Genomic DNA, 23,447 nt, shown 5'->3' with positions numbered 1-23,447 from the left:
GGACACATGGGGAAGGGCCCAGGACCAGCACAGGAAGATTTGGTGGACTTTGCAGAGCCCCCGTTGAGGGCCCTACCCTGCCTGGGGAGTGGTGGGTGGATGGGGTGGGGGTAGGCTGGGGGTGGGGGAGGAGAGATGGGGGTGAGGGGAGGGAGAGGGAGAAGGGACTTACATGTGAAACAAGCTTGTTCCCTAACTAGAACTAATAAATAAATTTTAAAAAAAAAACCCTCTGCTTGAACCCTGTTGCATGGCGTCTTTCTCTCATGTGCTGCTTTTCTTAAATTATAACAAGTGGACCTATAGTATAAAGCATGGCTTCTTTGCTTGAGGAGAGCTAGCTGAGATTCTTAGACCTGAGCCCCAAAATTCTTCCAATAAATAATCACCCCTGATATCACACATGGCAAATAGGCAAAAAAAAAAAAATAATAACTGGAGAATTATGAACATATGCATGCATACCACTTCTAATGTGGGAAGAAAGCTATAAAACTCTTAATTATTTGGAAAACTGCTTGATATATGGAATTTTTCTGATTTGAACTAAAGTCATATGAAACATTATGAGAGGTGATGTCAGGCAAAGTCATCATGCTTGTACCATTTTAGAGTGTTCTTATGAAGTTAGCTACTAAAACTTCCAGCAATCTAACCTGACAGGACCACTGTAGTATACACCAGCCACCACTGAAATACTGCCATATAGCACATGACTATATTAGCTCAGAGAAATTTTATTGTCTTCCTCACTGTTATCAAACTTATATGCTAAGTACTCCAAAGGATACAGAAACAATTTGTGTTAAAAAAAAATGGACATACATGTACCAAATTAACACAGAGAAGACAATTAAGACATGTAAACAAAGAATTTTGTATGAGTATTAAAAATGCAATTTAAGAAGCTTGAAAGAAACAGGATACTTTTTAGGACTGTGTTAGCAAAGAGAGAAGGGAGAGGAGACAGCATTTCCTTTGCTGAAATATGCAAGGAAACATGAGTGACCTTCCAAACAACATTTGTATATCAATAGGAAGGAAAGAAGAGCTCATTTGGATTAGAGATGATTCTGTGTCAAAAAGGAAAAACCAAGGTCAAAAGTACATTCCAATGCAATGATGGTCAAGTACTAAATCCAGGGACAGTCAGGAAATCATTCCCAGAAGGAACTAATAACGAAAACACCCTTTGAAATTTAGATAAGGGAGCTGGGCGTTGGTGGAGCACACCTTTAATCCCAGCACTTGGGAGGCAGAGGCAGGCGGATCTCTGTGAGTTCGAGGCCAGACTGGTCTCCAGAGAGAGTGCCAGGATAGGCTCCAAAGCTACACAGAGAAACCTGTCTTGAAAAACCAAAACAAAAAAAAAAAAAAAGAAAGAAAGAAATTTAGATAAGGGATGAGACCTAATAAGAACACCTAGACATGTAAGGAGACTGATGAGTAAATGGCAAGGAAAACATACTAGAAACAGCATAAATCCCATTCACTCCTGGCTTCCTTACTTAGCACCTTTTATGCTTTGAATGATCTTTGAAAGTCTTCTCAACACCTAAACTCAAAAGGTTTAAGAATTCCCATAGCTACCAAAAAGACCTGTTTATATATTAAAATTTTGAAAAGTAGCCCTAAAAACGTACATAAAAGCAACACTAATAGTATTCTGCAGGTGGTGGTGGTGGTGGTGGTGTGTGTGTGTGTGTGTGTGTGTGTGTGTGTGTGTGTGTAGTGTGTGTGTGTGTGTGTGTGTGTGTGTGTGTGTGTGTGTGTAAAATAACCAAGGAAAAAGAGGGAGGGAATGTGGGGTAAAGACAGGAGGAATTGAAGGGAGGAGGGATGGGAAATGATATAACACTCATATATGAAATTTTCAAAAACTATTATTTTGACTAGTGTCCTAATTTGGTTTTTTTATTGCTGTGGTAAAACACTGACTAAAACCAACTTGAGAAGGAAAGAATTTATATTATCTTACCACCTCCATACCATAGTCCATCATTGAAAGAAGTCAGGTCAGAGACTAAAGGCAGGAACTGAAGAAAGAAGCCATAGAGCGACACTGCTCATTGGCTTACCTCCCATGGCTTGCTCAGCCTGGTTTCTTATATATCCCAGGACCACCTGCCCAGAGGTAGCATCATCCACATTGAGGCGGGCCCTACCACATCATCACTAATCAAGAAAATGCCCCCACAGACTTGCCTACAGGCCATTCTGATGGAGAAAATTCTTCAATTGAAATACCTTCATCCCAAGTATGTCTAGGTTGTGTCAAGTTCTAAAAACCAATCAGCAAAGTTTAAGGTCCACAGGTTATACCAGTAGGCTAGATGTACCCTAGGAAAATACTACGGCCAGGGCAACTTAAACAGCAAAGATTTCTCAGTTCTGGCATAGGGGACTTCTTTGGTGTTTCTAATCCCTCTTCTCCATGGCCTTATCTAAATCTAATCACCTCCCAAAGATCTCATCCCCAAACACCATCACATTGGAGATTAGGGCTTCAAAATATGAATTACGAGAGAAGATACAATTCATTCCATAGCGGATTGCAAAAGAAAAATACTGATCATAAATTAGTGAGAAATCTAGTGATGAATGACACACAGACAAGGAAGACCCAATTCCCAGATGGCTACTGAAAGGTCACACAATAACAACTAACTAGCTTCACATTTGTTAACAAAGCATGGTACTATCAAGCAATATATGCTTACTGGACACTGAATGGCCCCAGAAGAGTGGGAGCCAGATGGAGAAGTATAGCATAGACTTGACCTCCACCCTCCAGGACCTTACATAGGAACATGGAGCTGTAACTGGCCAAGATGAAGGACCACACTCCAAGGAAAATGGTAACATTGCATGTGTTCAGAGGAAGGAAAAGCCCTGGACTCTGGCCATGGGCAGGAATGCACCTTTCCAATCTGAGCTCTTGATGCTTCTCTGTATTTATTTTGATCCACGTCATCTTCTGATTGTTGTATGTGCAAGCTTGTTCCTAAGTGTTCCATCACATCCTTTGCATCTAAAATGCCTTTCTTCTATTAACTTTTATTATCTCTGTGAAGTGTGTCTCCTAGATTGTTGTTGTGGGCACATGCCAAGAACTGGTTGTATTGGTTATTTGTTTGTTTGTCATCTTGACACAAGCTAGAATTATTTGGAAAGAAGATCTACAACTGAAAAAATGCCTCCATCACATTGCCTATGGGAATGTCTACAAGTATGTTTTCTTGATTAATAATTGATGTGAGAGGGCCAAGATCACTGGGTCAATGCCACCCCTGGGCAGATACTCCTGGGTTGGTATAAGAAAGCAAGCTAAGCAACCCATGAGGAACAAGCCAGTAAGCAGCTGAGCTGACCAGTGAGCCAATAAGTTCAATTGTCTCTGCTTCAATTCTTCCCCTCAGGTTTCTGAGTCCCTTCCTTGGCTTCCCTGAGTGATAGACTGTTGTGGTGATATATTATTTATGATTTATTAAAGCTTGCTTGAGGGTACAGAAAGCAAAGCAAGCCACAAGCCATAGAGCCAGACAGTGGTGGCATACACATTTAATCCTAGGACTCAAGAGACAGGCAGATGGATCTCTGAGTTCAAGGCCACCCTGGGCTACATAAGACTGAAGATTAACAGATTTTCCTAGCACTTGGGATCACATGCCTTTAATCCCAGCACTAGGGAGATAGAGATGGGAGGATATGGCTGCGCAGAGAAAGGAATATAAAGCAGGAGACAGGAACTCAGAGCTCTTGACTCTGAGGATTTGTGGAGCCAGTATCACCATTTCACTCTGAGGTAGAGGTAAGAGCTAGTGGCTGCATGCTTTGATTTTTCGATTTTCAGTTGAACCCTAATTCTATCTCGGGGTTTTTGCTTTCCGTATTACAAACTGGAACTTGTAAGACACATAAACCTTTTCCTCCATCACATTGCTTTTGATCATGATCTTTATCACAACTGAAAGCAAACAGTGGTACAGCTAAATCATATCACAGAACTATTTTCAGTTTCTCGAGAATATTTTATACTCATTTCCAGAATGCCTACAGTTTGCAATCCCACCAACAGTGGGTGAGGTTCCCTTTACCCTCATCCGCACCAGCATGTGTTTCTCAGCTGGGTAAGAGGATACTTCAAAGCAGTTTTCATTTACATTTCTCTAACTTGCTAAGGGTGTTGAACACTTTTTGAGACTTTTTTTAAGCCACATTTATTTCTTCTTTTGAAAAATAAATGTGAACTCTCTGTTCAGATTCATAGCCCATCTTTAATTTCTTTCTGAACTCTCTGTTTTTGGAGTTCTTTACATATTCTGGGTATCAATCCTATGTAACAGTCATAGCTGGCAGATTTTTCTTACACTCTGTAGGCTTCCTCTTCACTTGCTTGTTTCCCTTGCCATACAGGATCGTTTTAGTTTTATGAGGTGCTACTTATTGTTCACCTTAATTCCTGGGCAAATGGATTCCTATTCAGAAAGTTCTTTCCTATACTTCTATCTTGCAAAGTACTGCCATGTTTTCTTCTAGCAGATTTTGTGTTTTGGGATTCACACTGAGGTCTTTGATTAATTTCTGTAGCCTACACAAGACCCTAACAATGACAATAGCAGCTGACACACCAACGTGGATAGAGACAAACTCACAAGGCCCCATCCCTAAGTGAAGAACTATATATAGGCAATTAGTGAGTGATTTCTGAGTGGGGGAGCATCAATCTTCCCCCAGCAAATGTTAGTGCTTTTTTTTTTTAATTGTAGGGAAAGGTCTTACAAATCTTGTCATTAATGAGTTACCTGAGCCTTGTAAGTTTCTTTAACTTTCTGAGTCTTATGAACCTCTTCCTCTCTCCTGGCGAGAATGTTTCAATTCAGATGAAATTGCTACCATCTCTCTTCCCATCAGGAGCAAGAATGAGAAATGAGGCTGGTTTTGACATTTCCAGGAGACACAATCTCAAAGGGAACTTGCTGTTCCTCTCATTTTTAGAATATGTCTGTCCCATCTTCCACAATGAACCTTGAGCCTCACGTGCAGGAGTTGTATTGTGGATATATCAGCTGGAACTGGGATCCACAATTCTACATTTCATAAGTTGTGATTCTTCTATGTCTCTGCTGCTAAGAGAAGTTTTCTGAATGAGGATTGAGGACTACACTTTTACATGGGTATAGGGACAAATATTTAGAATGTAGTTACAAGTTATGTTGGTTCAATAAAGTGGTAGTTATAGGTTTTCCTCCAAGATCCATGACTTCATTAGCTCTAAGTAGTTGGCTAGGTTTCCAGTACCAAATATGATTTCCCTTCTGCTGAATGACTCTTAAGTCCAATTAGAGGGCTCTTGGTTATTGCCAGGGAATACATACCACTGTTGCATCCTTAGGCTATCATGCTGTGTTGATTGCTTCTGTGGATCATAGGTATCATAGCTATATATGACTACTGGTTGCTTCCTTCCTTTGAAGCTTGCATGGTGCCTTCTGGCACCATAAAATCTAATCCTCAAGGAGAAGGCTTTCAGGACAGTTACAGGCAACCTCTGACCCTCATATCTGAAGATCATGGTGTCTTCAGTAATGGGCTTACCTTCCACCTCTGGAGAACAAGCAAGAGCAATAGCAATGGCCTATAGTGTTTTGAGAGTCTCTTGAACAACCTTTACCAACAATTTGTATGCCTGGTAACCTGGCTGTTAGATGTTCTATAGATTTCCAGGGGAAGGTATACTTATAAAATCTCAATAACATGGCTGCCCAAACATGTGTGTCACTGCATCCAAGGAGTAAGGAAGACCTTCAAGTAGATAAGGATGTCTCTCTAAAGTGGGGGGAAAAGTGTGTGCTCAGGACTGTCCTGGAGAAGCTTAGAAGCAGTATTCCTGGGAAAAGGCATAAATGATTCATAAGACATTTTCCATTAATCCAATATTCCCAAACTGTACAAATATTAAAAGTACAAGCATGCAAAAGGTAGAGATAAAAACCAGCGGTGGCACGGCGGTCATCATTCAGCTCAGCTTTGCTGGATCATTGTCAAGCAGCTGTGCTGGCTTTATAACTTTTACTGTTCCCATCAGATTGGCTGTGCCAGCACACAGTCAACCCCACCATTCCCCCTCTCTTGTTCTTCTACCCTTTCTCATTGGTCACTTTCCTGTTTCCAAATACACTCCCTTATGCTTTCAAGTCCTATGGATTTTTTATTTAAATCTATTTCAATATGATAAAATATACAACATTTGTTTTCTGAGTTTGACTAATTTAACTTGATATAATCTTCATCTATTTTCCTGGCAGGGGGCTATTTTCAGCTGGGCACTGGCAGGCCTTTAATCCTAGCACTTGGGAGGCAGAGGCAGGCAGATCTCTGAGTTTAAGGCCAGGTTGTTCTACAGAGACAATTCCAGGACAGCCAGGGATATATAGAAAAACCCTGTCTCGAAAAACAAAAATTTCAAACTAGTTAAGTTTTGAAGATGGATTTTCATTAGTGTTGGAACATTAGTAGTTGGAACATGAAGAGTTCCAAAGATTGGGAACTGTGGACCAAAAGCTGTTAATTTAACCCTAAATGAAAAGCAATTAGAAATACCAACAGACTACCTGAATTCAAGTAAAATCCTTACCTCATTGAAAAATGCTGTCAATCTTGACAAACAAAATGCCTAAAGTTCTTGTTTACATTTTTTATCCTTTTCTTCAATAATTATGTTTTGCTAAAGTATTAATCTAACATCTCTTCCCATGACACAACACAGTAAAACCTTGTCACTTCCTACTTCTGATAGAGAAAGAAAAACATAAAAATTTGGCAAACAATAGAAATGTGGTTTGATTAATGGAGTCTTTGCATTTTTACTAACATGTAAAAAAAAAAAAAATACTTGCCGGGTGGTGGTGGCATACACCTTTAATCCCAGTACTCGGGAGGCAGAGGCAGGAGGATCTCTGTGAGTTCAAGACCAGCCTGGTCTACAAGAGCTAGTTCCAGGACAGCCTCCAAAGCCACAGAGACAGCCTGTCTTGAAAAACCAGAAAAAAAAAAAAAAAAAAAAACCTATCTGATGTGACATAATGCTCTAAAATTTTCAACACAGAAATGACACAGCAATGTGATCATTGTTTAAAGTAAGTACTTTGATGGTAAATTTTAAATGAATGTTACAGGAAAATGAGGGTCATTTAAGAGAAAGTATAATGGTATTTTATAATCAAATATTCCAAACAGGAATTCAAACACTGGTTATCTGCTTCATTGGCCACTGTATGCATGTACTAACAATCTGTTCATTTTGTTGCTCAGAACACAGCACAGTGTACATATCCATTTCTACTATAAGTGGACATTTGGGTTTCTTCCATTTGGAGGCTGTCATGAATTAAGCCATTGCTTACATACAGTTTTATGGACGTCTGTGCTACATGCATTTTTCTTCGAAATGAACTTCTTGCAAGTGCAACTGTTGGGTTATCAGGCAGTCTTGCTCAGCTTTAGTAGATTCCACCAACATTATTCTTCTTGAGGTATTAATGGCAGAAGCAATATTACTTTTAAAATACAGAAGGAGTTTTTCAGTTTTCTTTTCTTATATTACACAGGTAAGAGAAAGTTAGCTTCTGGAATAATGGCACTATCCAGGTCAAATCACCTTAGACACATTTTTAGAAATGATTCCTTCATACTTTCATTCTCAGCCAACAGGTCACCACCACCGAAATCAGAAGTACCAATGCAATGAAGAGGTTGAAAATGCATTTCTTGAGGTATAACGAATTATTGTTTTGTCTGATATTAATTTGTTTATATTAATTTTTACTTACAGGTAAAAATCAAGCAAAGATACTAGCTAACTTCTTAAAAATCTTTGCTTTTCTCTTATTATCTTCCTAATGAAGAGAAAGGTTCTAGAATAACTATGGCAACCATGGCCAGAGGCTGGACTGCTACCTACAACTCCAGCACTCCAGGAGGAGCTACAGCCCTCCCCCTGGCCCTCCTATAACACATAGAAGTACACAGAGTCCGGGTGGGGGACTACTGAGTGAGACTCTCTCTCTAAAAAAAATACAGAACAGTGTAAAATTTGGCAATTAATTTGAAGAAATTTAAGTGCTAAAAAATGGTTCCAAAATCAAAGGGCAGCCTTTAAAAGAAGAGGCACACTGAGCCTTACAAATCAACCATATTAGAAGCAGAGGAAAAAGGAAATACAACATGATATTAGCATTTCTTCCAAAAGATAATGACCATCTGAAATTTGACACTTAAAATTCTAATATGACAAACACCAATAAGAAGGCAAGCCCTTGCACAAGTAATGTTTCCAGCGCAGACTATCAAATTTCTTGGAGAGAATAAACAAATAAAGAAAAATTGCATCAAATCATTCTTCATCTACCAAAAGAGAGGTAAAAACAAACAAAGCAACAAACACCATAGAAGCTTCGTTTTCAAAGATGTCAGAAGTCAGAGGGCTCAAAACCAGAAATTCAGATAATCTTATGGGTGAGATAATTAATAACCTAAAAACTGATGGATGGAGGACATAGCTAACATGCCACTGATTCACAGAAGACAGAACTCAAGGCACATGTTGAACAGAACAAAAGTATATGACTATAAACCTCACAGTAAACATAAAAGTCCTAAACAATGCATATTAAAGACTTAAGAGACTGCTCAGGCAAACTTCTTTTTAAAGTTGGAAAGTCATGTGTAATGTTCCAGCACCTCACTTCACCCCACGCATGCTCGAGAATGTGAAACACACACACACACACACACACACAGAGAGAGAGAGAGAGAGAGAGAGAGAGAGAGGGAGGGAGGGAGGGAGGGAGGGAGGGAGGGAGGAGGAGGGAGGAAGGGAGGGAGGGAGGGAGGGAGGGAGGAGGATACTACTCATGTGCATTTTCATGTTAACAAATCACAGTGTAAAGACCAATGACTTAGATCACCAATATGTACAGCCAGTGTCTGAATTAATAGAGGAGCAAGAGTAAAGAATACATTCCTCTTGCCAAAATAGGACGATTAAGAGAAAACAGAAAACAAAAAATACAGTTGCCCTGAAGGAGCACTACAATGAGAGGGCACACTTCCCTTTCTGGATGCTGCATTCCTTTTCCTCTCATGTATCACATATTGGATTTAGAAACTGCAGTGTCCTTAATAGGACTTACAATAAGAGCTGAGAGTTTTTGCTATTGGTATTTAATATCTGTCATTCCTCCCCCGACCCCACTAGAGAGATGGCTGAGCAGCTAAAAGTACTTGCGGCTTTTGCAGAACACCTGGGTTCAATTCACAGCATGCACGTGGTAGCTCACAATATTCTATAACTCTAGTTCCAGGGGATCCAAGCCCCTCTTCTGACTTCTTCATGCACCAGGGACACAGGTGGCACACAAATATACATGCAGACAAAATACTCATATACAAAAAATAAAATAAGTAGATCTAAAAGAGCTTAACATCAACCCCTGGCAAAATAATCATCTTTTCACCCTACATTTTCAAAGTCACACAAAAAAATAGAAGTTACCAATATCTTTAAGGTGTACACTAAACACAAAAATCAAACTTCAAATGTAACATATCCTTCATCCTTGATACCAAAAGTCCCAATCAAGTAAGCCTATAATCATTCACATAAAATATCTGAACTGTATACTCTAGAAGAGATAAACTGATCCACCAACACAATTAGTCAAGCTTCAATCACATTTGGCAACTCAATGAGATGGCAAGACAATTCAGACAGTAGAGAGAGGTTCACGCACAAAGGATCCCACAAACTCCGAAGCATGCAAATTAGCATTATTCCAGGATATTTTTGTTTTAATAACAGTTCATCTAAACCAGTGGTTCTTAACCTGTGGGTTGCAACCCCTTTGGAGGTCAAATATCAAATATTCTGGATAGAAGATATTTACATTATGATTCATTTGAAAATTAGTTATGAAGTAGCAACAAAATTAATGTTATGGCTGGGGATCACCACAACATGAGGAACTGTATTAAAGGGATGCAGCATTAGGAAGGTTGAGAACCACTGATTAAGGCATTCAGTGCTGCCAATTAAATATATATACACATTTATATTATTTTAATGCTCCATTTAAAGTCAAATGAATGCCTATAATGAACCAAAACACTTGTTTTGTATGTAACAGCAGTTACGTAAACTTATACAAATAGTATATAAGTACAAACACATTAGTCAAAATAATATATGTATACTTGTATCTACAGAGATCTTTCTCTAGTTCATCTTTAAAACTTGAGGCATATACTATAAATTTTAGACTGTACTCTTGGCACTCTAATTTAATTAATATCTTTTTATGTTATTCAACTGTTAAAAAAATCACAATTTTTAGCATGATATTTAACATGTATATTATTTTACACCACATACTTACTACATCAAACTTCTGAGTGATGTTTCCCTGGACATCAAGTAAATAAACCTTGCCATAATGTGTACCCAGTGCCAAAAACTGTAACAAAAGCAGAAAGGGCAATTAATGACCACACAGGGTATTAGTATACAGTTAATATAAACCTTTTCAAAGTGAAAACACTTAATGCATAGTCATCTGCAATATCTTGGAAGATACGAATTCCTTAAAAAAAGGCATGCTTCCAGCTTGGGGGAAATGACAGAACCAGGCCTATTTACCGTGATAGTGCAAGCCAGCTGTCAAAATGACTCATGAGGACCCTCATCTACTGACAACTAATGGTGTGTGTGCATTCTGTACACAATGCCTGATGGACTGAGGCAGTAAATTAAAAATGCAGCAGTAAAAGCTAAACCATGCTACAGCTGAACCCAAAGTGAGAGGAAATGATTAAGAAACTCCCTAATTTAAGTTAACTGTGGAAATATAGGTCAGCATTTCAGTCCAATGGGGGGGAAATGCTTAACAACAATAAAGAATTGTTTCTGAATGGAAAATTCCTTGCCATATTGAGGAATGAAAAACCTCAGATGCTCTTGTATCATCAGTTTCAAGATATCTCTGTAAATGGTACAACATAACACTGAGCATAAATGTTTATATTCCAATGCAAAAATAATCCTTTCCTGTCACTAAGTAACTGCTGAGCTACATATTCATTTTATGATATCAGGCTGGTTCATACATCCCACTGTTTCTTTATTCTTTTGTACTGATCCTAAACAAGCCAGAAGAAACTTAAGGACTACCTGAAATACGACATGAGATTTTTCTTCCTTTTCATTTCTCTAAGCATTACTCAAATAGTCCAGAATCCTCTGTATTTCACTGCATGCGAGCATGCTTCATTGCAGCCTATAATGAAATGCTCAAATTCATAGGCACTACTAAGCATTTCAGTCAAGCAGCACAATCTTTAAAAAATAACCTTACAGAAAGTCAAGATTTGAAAGGATTTATCAAAATAGGATTGCTAAAAAATGAAATTTCAATTCCGGCACTTAAAATACGAAGCTACATTAAAGAGGAGCCACAAAAGGGGAAGGGGGCTCATTAGAAATTCATCCCCTGCAATGCCTTTCACTCCTGCAAGGTTGCCTTTTTTCAGGAAAAAAAAGTCCCCTGGGTAAAAAAATCAATACTGGTTAATAAAACATCAGGTGTGCAGACATAACTAGGGATGACGATTCCGCTGCACAGGACTGCCTGAATGCACCAGGTGCCATGACGATTAGTCATCCGGGGCAGACAGCAAGCCTGGTGCAAACAGGAGGCTTGGGCGTTGCAAGAGAAAAGAAGAGGTGATCCTGGTGGGAAATTAGTCTGAATATTTAAACTAAGCAGGAATGCTTTCTCCAAAGCACAAGAACATTCTAATCAGAACTAGAGGACCCAAGTGGTTGTAATTTTATCTTCAGAGTGACACTGGCTGTATCTAAATAGGAGATGCCATATAAAACGCTAACCAAAGGCAAGCAATATGCCATTTGACGGCTTTCTGCGGTAAAAGAATGGGTCTTAAAAGCTCACTGCACCCCAAGTATCTCACAGTATCGATTCTCCTCATAAATTCTGCATATAGTTTGTTAGAAAACTGAGAGAGTTTGGATCCTAAACATGCATTAATACTGTGTCACTCTGTGGCATCATTGTAAAGTCCATTTTAAAAAATAATTGCATTTTATTTTAGAAAAAATTCAGAGGTTAAATACAATTCCTCATCTCTGTTTTGAAAAATTACTGTTTTTAATCCATATAGGATAGATAGTTAAATATAATTTTGGTTTTATATTTTTATGTAAAGGTACTATAAATTTGGACCATTTATGAAAAAAATTACAGGTATTTGTATGATGAACTATCTTTTGTTCAAGAAAACATCTAACCATTTAGAACAGTAAATGAATGCTAATGTCTCTTAGAAGAAAACAACTAAATGCCCTTCCAAATAACATTTAATTTGTTGATCATATTTATTTGATTACTGAAATTAAGGATAATTCATGTAATCCTTTGCTAATGCTTTTGAATAACTTAAAATGCAGCAAAAACACAAAATACAAAATTGCCCACAATATGACAGAATGCAAGAACAAATCCTTCAAATTTTATTTTCCTTCTAGCCATTAAAAACCATGAGCTTCTGGGCTCAGTGGGTCAAAGTGCTTGCTGCTGAGACAGATGAGTTTAATCCTTAGGATCTGCATGACATATGAGGAGAACCAACTCCTCCAAGTTGTGCTCTGACGTACCTACACATACCATAGCTCAATCATGCCTATATATACACATATACACTGTCTCACACTCATGCACAGATAATAAACAAATAAATGCAATAAGACATGGTCAAGGCACAAGAATGTACAGACAGCTTAGCCCTATAAGGAACATGTATACCACCTTCTTCCCATGGATCACTGCAGAAGTGGGGTAGGAAAGAGCCAGAGGTAGTGGATGACTATAAGGAAACATTGTCTTCTGGACACAGTGGGGCAGCTGCGCAGCTGCACTCAGAGCAGTTGCAATGGTATGCACAAAAATCAGTGCAAGCCCAAGCCAGACCAAACCCCATTAATGGAGATAGGAGTTGGACACACGTTACCCTGTCATGGGTCTATCAGCAATTGTTAGCTACTGGGAGAAAAATCAATTTTTTCTAAAAGTACACCCCCTGGTAAGTTGACCATGCTCATGTGGAAAGCCACACACAAGAATATTTGGGCAGCACAATTTGGTCTTTGATGGGTTAAAGAAAAAAAAAAAAAAAAAAAAAAAAAAAAAAAAAACACCAAGTTGGGTGGATGTGGAAAATGGGGAAGACCTAGGAATAGGGAGAACTGGGGGAGCAGGGTGAATAGAATTATTCAATTCTCAAAAACCTAATACTTTTTTTAACTCCTTGGGTTTCTTGGGTAGTAGATTTTGCACTTTTTTTCAGTCTGAAATTATGTAAAACCTAGGATGTATAATTATAAATACAGCTTCAATGTCCTCTCTAATGTTTAATTAAAGAAACTTGGTTTGTATTATAAAGGTTAGATATCTTAATCTACTAAGTGCAGTGCTTCTATTGTACAGCTGAACTTGATGTGGGTGAAACTGATGGGTTTGTGAGCAGGTCTGTGGAATCACCAAGGAAAGAAAGCACACTGCATGTCCAGTCAGCCCTTCCTCAAAGTGTTTTATAATGTTCACAGAACTGCCCCTAGGACTACCTCAAGATATCCAGATACACATGAGGAATTAGGTCCCAGAAACTGATGAGGCTTCATAGAAACAGGTACCAAATACAATCAGGGACCAAAATAAATACTGAAATGCAGGGCCCAGGAGGTAGGTGGGATACAGAACATGTGCCTATGATGCCCTGCATTGAGTTCCTAGAACTGCAGAAACAAAGCAAAATAAAACTGCAATGCTATCAACTCAATCAGAATCCTCTCCATAAATATATGGGCCTCAACTGAAAGTCTGTGTTCTAAATGTCAGCACTAACAATCCTTCCCAACTATCAGGCTCTCTGGTGGACTGGTTATATATGATGTTCACATGGCTCTCCATTTCATGCATTCAAATGCTCATTCAACAAGCTCACAAAAATAACTATATGTACTTAGACAATGAGCAAAAGCAACATAAAGGTTATGCTGTGCCAAGGAAGACAGATGTAAAAAGTAAGCAATTGCAATTAAATGTAAAGACTGTGTTTAAAGTGGCAGTACCTCTAAGGTCCACAGAAATAGGAAGGGTTATGTGACAAACCAGGAAGGACAACGAATCAGAAAGCAGACACAGATAGGGAAGAAAGGCTAGAGTGGAAACAACTTGCTCAACAGCATGAAGTTCCATAACAATGGACAGGAAATTATAAGCAGCTTTCCACAGATGAAAGATCCATCTAATTCATGCCCAAGAGAACAGGCAGGTGGTACAGCTGGAGAGGCTGACTAACAAGGAGCACTGAATAATTACAGAAGGATGAAAGGTGGGAAGTGGAGGAAAGCACGGTGGACAGGTCCAAATCATTAAGACATCAGGAATCAGCAAGTTTCAAGGGAGAAGACTGAATGATCGGATCAGAATCTCTGGAGGTCTACCTAGGCAAGTGGGTAGGAAGAGGAGTGAGAGAACAAATATGTAAGAAAGCAGACTAGTTCACAGGAAGTGCAACAGTCTCAGAGAAATGATGGATGTGAACTAACAGAAGCTCAGGAGAAGAGTCCAGCACATAAGCTGGTGGCATAATCCAAGCAAGAGCTTAATGTGCATAATAAGGACAGCTCATTGCTGCCACAGTGCCACGCCCACAGCAAAAGTGGTGAGACAGGAGCTCAATTACGTACAGCAGGCAAGATCCTAGCGTGCTTTACACGGCACACTGAAGAGCTCGGCCTCTATGTAAACGATGAAAATTACACGAGCATTTAGAAAGTTCTGTATCGTCAACACAATACCCTGCAACCAGGAGGCAGAGCATTTAGACAGGAAAACAAGAGTCCCCCATTTACCAAGTGCAGGAAGGAGAAACTAAAAGCCAAAGCTTAAGTTTAGGAAAAACAAAAATCACCAGGACATGAGGAATGGCTATGGGGTAAGGGGAGAGGGGTCACTTTTGGCTTAGGTGATAGAAGCCGGTGATGTCACCAAATAAGATCACATAGCACAAAACAGGTGCTAGTTTAGGATGAAAAGATGATGATCCCAACATGTTTGTGATAAGGTTCAGATAAAAAGAACAAAGGCAGAGAACACCTAGAAAACGCACGTGCCGTTCTGAGAGCACTCAGCATGTAGGCCAAAGGAAAACACAAACCAGCATGGAACCAAGAAGAGGAGCCAGTTTTAAAAAACTAGTGAAGGAACCGGCTTCCCTTTTGGCAGCCATAACAGCCGAACACGTGCTTGCCATAAACCTGCCTTGGTCACTTAGAGGTCAGATGCCTGTCTTGTGACAAGGAACCAATCAGAAGTTAGCTGGTGGCGCTATGCTTTACGACCCTGGGTGTGCTTTACGGACAAGCGCACGACAATGACGTAGAGAGCATAGCAACCACCCTGGGAGGGCCTATGAGCCATAACAACCAGTTGACCAATCAACACAGGGCAAGCCCTCCAAGCCTGGAGGCACACCAATCCTGAGCCTGTGCGTACCCCTAGACACTCCCCTTACGCTGCCCTATAAGATCTTTGGGGAGACCTTAGGAGCCGTCTTTTTCTAGCTGTCCGCCATGGCGGGTGGGTGAAAGACCCGAGCTAACATGGGGTTAGTTCGTTAAATTACAATAAAGCCTCGTGCAGTTTGCAGCAAGCTCTCGAATCCGCCTGGTGATTGGGGTGACCGCGAACCTGGCCTGAGACCCCGGATACTTGAGTTTTCGGGGGTCTAACAATACCAAGTGAAATAAGTCTGCAAAACAAATCAAATAATCTGTGGCTGCACTTATCTGAAATAGTCTAAATAGGCAAGACATTTACAAATGCACAAAAAGCAGATTGCTAGCTAATATTAAGTATGTTCTGTGGTTTACCAAATACATGTATAAGAAAGGGACAAAACGAGATGAAGAACAGAAATAGACAAAAAGAGCCTTGAACTTGAAGAAGAAAATCTCCTCCTATGGGTAAGTGTGGGTGTGGACTCTGAAACTGAGGCTGGTCTTGCATCACTGTTTTCAACTTTCTTAAAGAAATGACACTGCAGGGGGTCATGGTGCACACCTGTATTACAAACACTCAAGAGGTCAAGGCAACAAAATCATGAGTTTAAGGTGACTGTCAAAAATCTAAGAGAAAGAAAAAGGAGAAGGAGACGGAAGAGGAAGTCAGGGGAAAGAGAACGCTATCTTCTGAGAGTAAAGGTCCATGGCCGAGCAGGTAAACTGGGGACAACAGGAATGAGGAAATACAGGTTACAGCAAGTTTTAGTAAAAAAAGCAAGCCTGAGTGCAGACGATGCCACAGCCCATGACTACTTCTACCATTGCGCAGTGGATTCAAAACTGAGAATACAACTAAAAAAACAAAAAGATGGATAAGAAAGACAGGCAGATGGAGAATAATTTCACAGGACAGATAACAAAGGAAAATAAAAGAATAGAGATTGGGACAGGAATGATGTTTGTGTGAAAAATGAAGAGGAAGGTCTAAAGAGAGTATGCTGCAGGCCAAATATCACCGAGTTCTTGATACTGAAACCACCCACAATGTGGTCATAGCAGAGGGAGATGCACCACTGTGGTGTTTGAATAAGAATCCCTCCTCCCCATAGGCTCATATATTTGAATGTTTAGTCACCAGGGAGTAGCATTAGAAGGATTAGGAGGTGTGACCTTATTGGAGAAAGTGTGACACTGGGGGGTGGGCTTTGAGGTTTCAAAAGCCTATGCTAGGCCAGGGTCTGTCTCTCTGCTTAGAGATCAGGATGTAGTTCTAAGCTACTTCTCCAGCACCACACCTGCCTATTGCTATGCTCTTTGTCATGATGATAAAGGACCCAGCCTGACACTGGAAGTAAGCCTCCAATTAAATGCTTTCTGTTATAAGAGTTGCCTCCGTCATGGCACCTCTTCACAAAAATAGAATATGGTGACTAAGACAACCATAGAGAAGTGAAGTTCAATGAAGTAAATGAGTTTGAAGAACTGCAAGGTCAGGCTTCACCACTGAAGAACAAGGAGTTAGCTGGAGTCCCCAGCCATGGAAAGAAGGCAGGGGACTCACAGGAGGGAGTTTATGGTAAAAAACAAAAGAGCCGACATTACTGTTGAAGTGTTGAATGAATATAGGTATCTGTTTACAAGGGAACAAAATCAGAAGCAAAGGGCATTTGGTGGGAGTCCGGCTAGAGAATAAAACAACACAGCATAAAACCAAAGGACACATCAGAGGTGGAAAGGTCTAAGATTCACTCCCAAGCTCACAGGAAGAAGAGAACAATGGGTGAAACCATGGCCTCCACTAAATAGTCTGGGTTCAATGATAAACTAAGGGTCTGACCCAATACCAAGTGTAGTCTCAGAATGTCTGAAGGAACCGGCTTCCCTTTTGGCAGCCATAACAGCCGAACACGTGCTTGCCATAAACCTGCCTTGGTCACGTAGAGGTCAGATGCCTGTCTCGTGACAAGGAACCCATCAGAAGTTAGTCACTAGAAAGTTAGATAGATGCCTGTCTCGTGACAAGGAGCCAATCGGAAGTTAGCTGGTGGCGCTATGCTTTACGACCCTGGGTGTGCTTTACGGACAAGCGCACGACAATGACGTAGAGAGCATAGCAACCACCCTGGGAGGGCCTATGAGCCATAACAACCAGTTGACCAATCAACACAGGGCAAGCCCTCCAAGCCTGTGCGTACCCCTAGACATTCCCCTTATGCTGCCCTATAAGATCTTTTGGGAGACCCAAGGAGCCGTCTTTTTCTAGCCATCTGCCATGGCGGGTGGGTGAAAGACCCGAGCTAACATGGGGTTAGCTTGTTAAATTACAATAAAGCCTCGTGCAGTTTGCAGCAAGCTCTCGAATCCGCCTGGTGATTGGGGTGACCGCGAACCTGGCCTGAGACCCTGGATACTTGTGTTTTCGGGGGTCTAACATGTCAATGAGACCTTTGCCAAAGCAAGGACACAGATGTTGGGCACCTGCAATCCTCTTAAAGTGCTCATTACCTTGTCATGGACCGTCATACAGCTTGCTGCATCCTTCTGAAGAATCTCTGTCACCCCATTGGAAAGCCTTTCATACTTCAGTTTGGGTTCCTCTTCACTCTCTTCCTGCATGAAAAGCAGAGAAACACGATAATCATTGTGGCTTTGTTCTAAATGACTCAAAATGCAGTTAAGGGGTAACAAGGGATAGCTCTTTAACTTACTGTCAAAAACTACAACAATAGATATAGGTTAAGATTCCTGTTTCTTTTTGCCAATTGTGTATACAGCATCACTGGTGGAATACATTAAAAAGTTGAAAACATGGATATTTGAACTTACTATTGTATTGTAATAACTGTATGTTCACCCTTACTATGTGGTACAGTATCTAAGATATTTTCCATCCTCATGATGACCATTACAAATCAATAAATCTAGGATATCTATAATATTATTATAATTTAAAAGCCATATATTGTAAGTTTAAAACAAAGTTCGAAAACCAAGAACTGTGATGGCTCATGCCCAAGAAGTCAGTCCAATATTCATGTACTATGGGCAACACTAACTGTACTCAATTGGTTATATACATGAAGAGGACATGAATTTAAGAGAGGAATGGGAAAAGGAGTTGGAGTGGGGAGAGAGGAGGGATATGATAAAAATTCATTATGCTCATAAATGAAACTCTAAAAGGAAGACATCAGCCCCCACAGCAGCTCACACAATGGCTGGCAGGTTAGTGTTGACTTTGGTGGGAAGATTCATTTCCTCACTCATGAGGCTTTCCCTGGGCTGCCTGAGCATCTCAAAGGCATGCAGCTTCTCCCACTGTGAATGAATCTGAGAGAGACCAAAATAAAGCCTTATGCTTTGTTAGGCTTATCCTCCAAGACTGCACACTCCATGGGTACAACAGTCTACTGATCCCTATGAGTCAGCCATGATTCAGTGTGGGAGGAGAGGACATAGGACATAAATGACAAGCTGTGAGGACTGTGGGGGAGGGGCATCACACAGCTATAAGAATATTAATAAAGCATTTAAAAGAAACATTTAATGTACCTAAATTCAAGAGCACATAAGCTACCAGCTGTTGAGCAACCAAGTATTCTACCAGGGACTGTGCACATAATGTTAACTTTCTGAGACTGAGAACTAACAGCAACAAAATACACAGTATTCCACAGGAAGAGGAAATAACGCTTCCCAATAATCAACCCCCACTGAAACGTGTAACAACCCCAGACTGAACTATGTTGATGTAGAATATGACACAGCTAATTAACCAAGTCTTTACAAACTAAACAGGGAAGAGGTCAAAAGCAATAAACACTTCCGTATCTCCCAGTAAGAAAGAAACACTGGAAAGGAAACAGTAGATGTCATGCAGGTGAGCTGTGTGTGCCGAGGGAAATGTGTTAAATACAAATTGAATCCTGAAAAGCAGCCCTTAGAATAAGATGCCACATGTTGCTCAAGAGTGGACATCAAATGTGCACTCAATGTGAAAGTTAATTCTAGCCTCCCAACTATTTTGCATAAAAGCACTCATCCACGGACCATTAGATAAGCTTACTGTAAATAAGGTTTGCCTGCCTTATTTGTAAGGGAAAACTAAGTAATCTCTCTCACATAAATATACCAAAATAAATACTTTTACAACACAGTTCAGTGAAGCATTCCCACAAGGTTTCAAAAACCATAAATAAAATGAAAACTCAGTATTAGGCACTTTATGTACCATTTCATGCTTTCCTGACAGGTATCCTTTATGTTTACTTAAGAGCAAGCTAAAGGTGAATTTTAAGGCTTTTTTTTTTTTTTGCCTCCTTGTCAAAAGAAAGAAAATAGGAAATGACTCAAAACTACAATTCACAGAGGTTATTCTGCTATTGCAGACTCTATATTACATTTTAAATAAAAAAATTTAATCACAAGGATTTAATATCTAGTTTCACTTTAATTTTAGAAAAAAATTAAACAGAAAAAAAGTGCAGTTTGAACTTTCATGGTAAATAACTCTGTGTTAATAAAAAGCAAATCAATAATTTTGTTAAATTTTAATAATCCTACAAACCTACAAATAAAACCATCAACAGTCTGAGTTGAGATGACAGTTAACTGTGTTACTATGACAACCTGGTGGAACAGAACATATACTGACTTGCAGCTAAGTGAAGATATGAATAGAGTGACATTTACCCATACAAGAAAAGTTTGCAGCTTTCCTTCAAAAAGAATCAATTTCTCAACAAACACGGATTCGTACTAAGTGTATAGCACTTTTAATTAAAGACAAATCCTTGAACCATCCTATGAAATTCTAGAACACTATCTGAAAATAAATGTCATTTCAGGGTCACTTTTGCTGAGATTTGAATTAAAGGGAGAAAAATCACTTCAGAAAATAACAAATTAAAGTTATTAAGGGTATTCTCTGTAAGAACCTTTTCAGTAGTCCTTCCTTTTGTCAGTGTGTCCTGGGAGGATGAATATCCCAGCAAAGTCAGTCCAGGGCACTTCACCTGGCCTTGTGTACCAGCACTAAAATCATTCCCATCATTTAAAACCTAAGTATAAGAAAAAATGTAGTCTAACTATTAGATTCGACATTATCATCCTATTTTAATTTTTGTCAATATCTTTGTTTCATATGTTGGTACATTTTATACTACGCACCACTGTTATGGCTCAAATAAAGACTTGAATTTCACTTACAGAAAAAAGAAAATTTAGCTGGGATTGGTGGTACAGACCTATAATCCCAACTACTCTCGAACTGAGGCAGGGGAATTGCAAGTTTGAGGCTTACCAGGACTACCTTGAGTTCAAAGCCAACAGTGTTAACTTAGCAAGACCCTCTCAAAATAAAGACACTGAATAAGGGCTGGGAAATAGCTCAGTGCATAAATACACAGGTCATCAGTTCAGTCCCCAGTTTCACACGCACCAAGTGTCAACCATGACATTTTCTATTTATTTACACAGAAATTAAATTTTTAATTCTGAATATAACTTCTTTATTAAATTCAATTTTAGCTTTAAAAACCAAAATTGACATTAGATACTTAAGAGGTGACATATCACATATTGCCCAGATTAAGCTTGTAAAAACATCTGCAGGTAATCACTACTCAGCAACCGTCATGGCTCTGTGCAGATGCCATTCCCCTTCCAGGACACCTCAGCTGAACCATTAGGAAATTTAATCAGATGAACAGTTTACCTAGTTTCCTGTCATCAGCTACATCTGACTAGGGGCAAATCCTTTTAATAAATATCCAATCTTTTAAAGCTGGATACAATAGGGAGACACTAACATCCTCAAAGAATTTCTCAGTGTTTAAAAAAAAATAAAAACAAAAAACTGCTCTCATGCAGCTTGAATTTCCACAGTAAAAACCAAGTGTTAATAAAAAGCAAATCAATAATCAACCATGGGTATGAAAGTCTAAAATAAAGGTTTGCTTCCTCTAGGATATTCTGTCTAGAACTCTAATTACCTTGAGGAAAACTGAAATACTCAAAATTGTACTCATTTTTACAAGTTCAATATATAAAAAATAACTATCAAAACCCAATATCAGAACATGTGAATTTCAGAATATTTGTATTTTAAATTGTCTCTTATCACTAATAATTCACTTCATAGAAGATCCATGATACATGCTAATATTTCTGACCAATTATAATTTATTAGAGAAAACAAGGGACATATATAAATTAGAAAATTATTAACAGAATTATTGAAATTAATGTCAAACAAAATACAATTTGAAACTCAAAAACATAAAAATATTTTAAGGAACAGATCTAACCACTTCCACAGAGTATTATAAGCCAGCATGAGAAACAAATGGAAATCCATATTACTGGACATACACATTTACTTGAAACTATGTTATCTATAAAAGTACATGCACACAGACCTCCTCAAATTTAGTACACAGAATATGCCTTTAACCCCAACACTCAGGAGGCCTCAGAGGCAGGCAAATCTCTGTGGATTTTAGGTCAGCATGCTCTACAAAGCAAGTTCCAGGAAACCAGGGCTACACAGAGAAACCTTGTCTTAAAACCAAAAACCAAAAACCAAAAACCAAAACCCAAAATTTTCTGATGGGTAGAGGAGACCTAGGGTGAGGAAAGGGATTCATGAAAAGACACTATAGGTGAGGCACAAAGTCAGTCAGGGCTAAGGCCTTCAGCTAGCTTTCTAATGCCCCTCCCCAAAATGTGCAAAAAGAATGTGGTCTCTTTAAAAAGGCACCTCATGCTCTTAATTACTGTGCTATCCTTCTATTATAGAAGTAGCATTTTATTTATACAAAAAAATGAGCATCTGATAAGAAAGATGACTTCACATCTCCTTCTTAAATGTCAAAATATATCAAGAAAACTATATAATGAAGCTGAAAGACTAATTTCTGATTTCCATTAATAAGACAAGGTATTACAGCTGCCTCAATGACCACACTTCTTATGAAAGTGACATGAAGATAACAGACCACCTGTAATAAAACAACTGTGGTCACAGCTTCCAGAATGCCTTTCTATAGAGCTGCTGACAGATAAGCAATTACATTGTTGTATGAACTACAATAATGTTACATTTTCATCTTTTAAGCAATATTGCTAATATAAAAAATTCATAAAAACCACTGAAATTGGAATTGATAAATTAATATAGATGTATCAGGTCTGCTCTTTCAAAAGTATAGAGGTCTCAATTCTTGATACCTACATATAATTTTTAAGTCTTGTCATATTTCCCATCTTGCCTTTGTTTTTTTAAAAATTAACTAATTTATTTATTCTTTTCTCATCTATTACATCCTGACCAGGTTCTCCTCCCTCCTCCACTCTCAGTCCCTTCGCACAGCACCCCACCCCGCCTCTCCCCTAGATCAACTCCTCCTCTGTTTACCTTCTGAAAAGAGTAGACCTCCCAGAGATACCCTGAACACAGCATAACAAGATACAATAAGACTAGGCACATACCCTCACATCAAGGCTGGACAAGGCAACTCAGTAGGAGGAACAGGGTCTCAAGGGCAGGCAAAAGAGTCAGAGACAGCTATCATCCCACTGTTAGGTATCCCACAAGAACACCAAGCTACACGGCCATAACATATATGCAGAAGAACTAGGTCAAACCCATACATGCTCCCTCCCTAATTATCAGTTCAGGTTCTGTGTGCCCCTCTGAGCCCTGGTTAATTGATTCTGTGGACTGTGTTATGTTCTTGTGGTGTCTTTAACCCCTCTGGCTCCTACAATCCTTCTTCACACTCTTCCATGAAATTCCCCAGCTCTG

At 39.3% G+C, this 23,447-nt stretch overlaps 1 protein-coding gene across 1 annotated transcript in view; it reads right to left on the bottom strand.

Moving 5' to 3' along the window:
- The window catches only part of Vps41 (VPS41 subunit of HOPS complex), a 149,243-nt gene that overhangs the window by 107,189 nt on the left and 18,607 nt on the right, over positions 1-23,447 (bottom strand). The window contains exons 3-4 of the mRNA XM_027409382.1: positions 18,146-18,250; positions 10,437-10,514 (exon numbers count right to left, since the gene is read on the bottom strand). Coding sequence (XP_027265183.1) covers positions 10,437-10,514; positions 18,146-18,250 — 183 coding nt within the window. The remainder of the gene's footprint in view (positions 1-10,436; positions 10,515-18,145; positions 18,251-23,447) is intronic.

This window comes from Cricetulus griseus, chromosome 3 (assembly GCF_003668045.3).
Source record: "Cricetulus griseus strain 17A/GY chromosome 3, alternate assembly CriGri-PICRH-1.0, whole genome shotgun sequence".
Classification (NCBI taxonomy): domain Eukaryota; kingdom Metazoa; phylum Chordata; class Mammalia; order Rodentia; family Cricetidae; genus Cricetulus; species Cricetulus griseus.
This window is presented reverse-complemented; position numbering and strand designations above follow the sequence as displayed.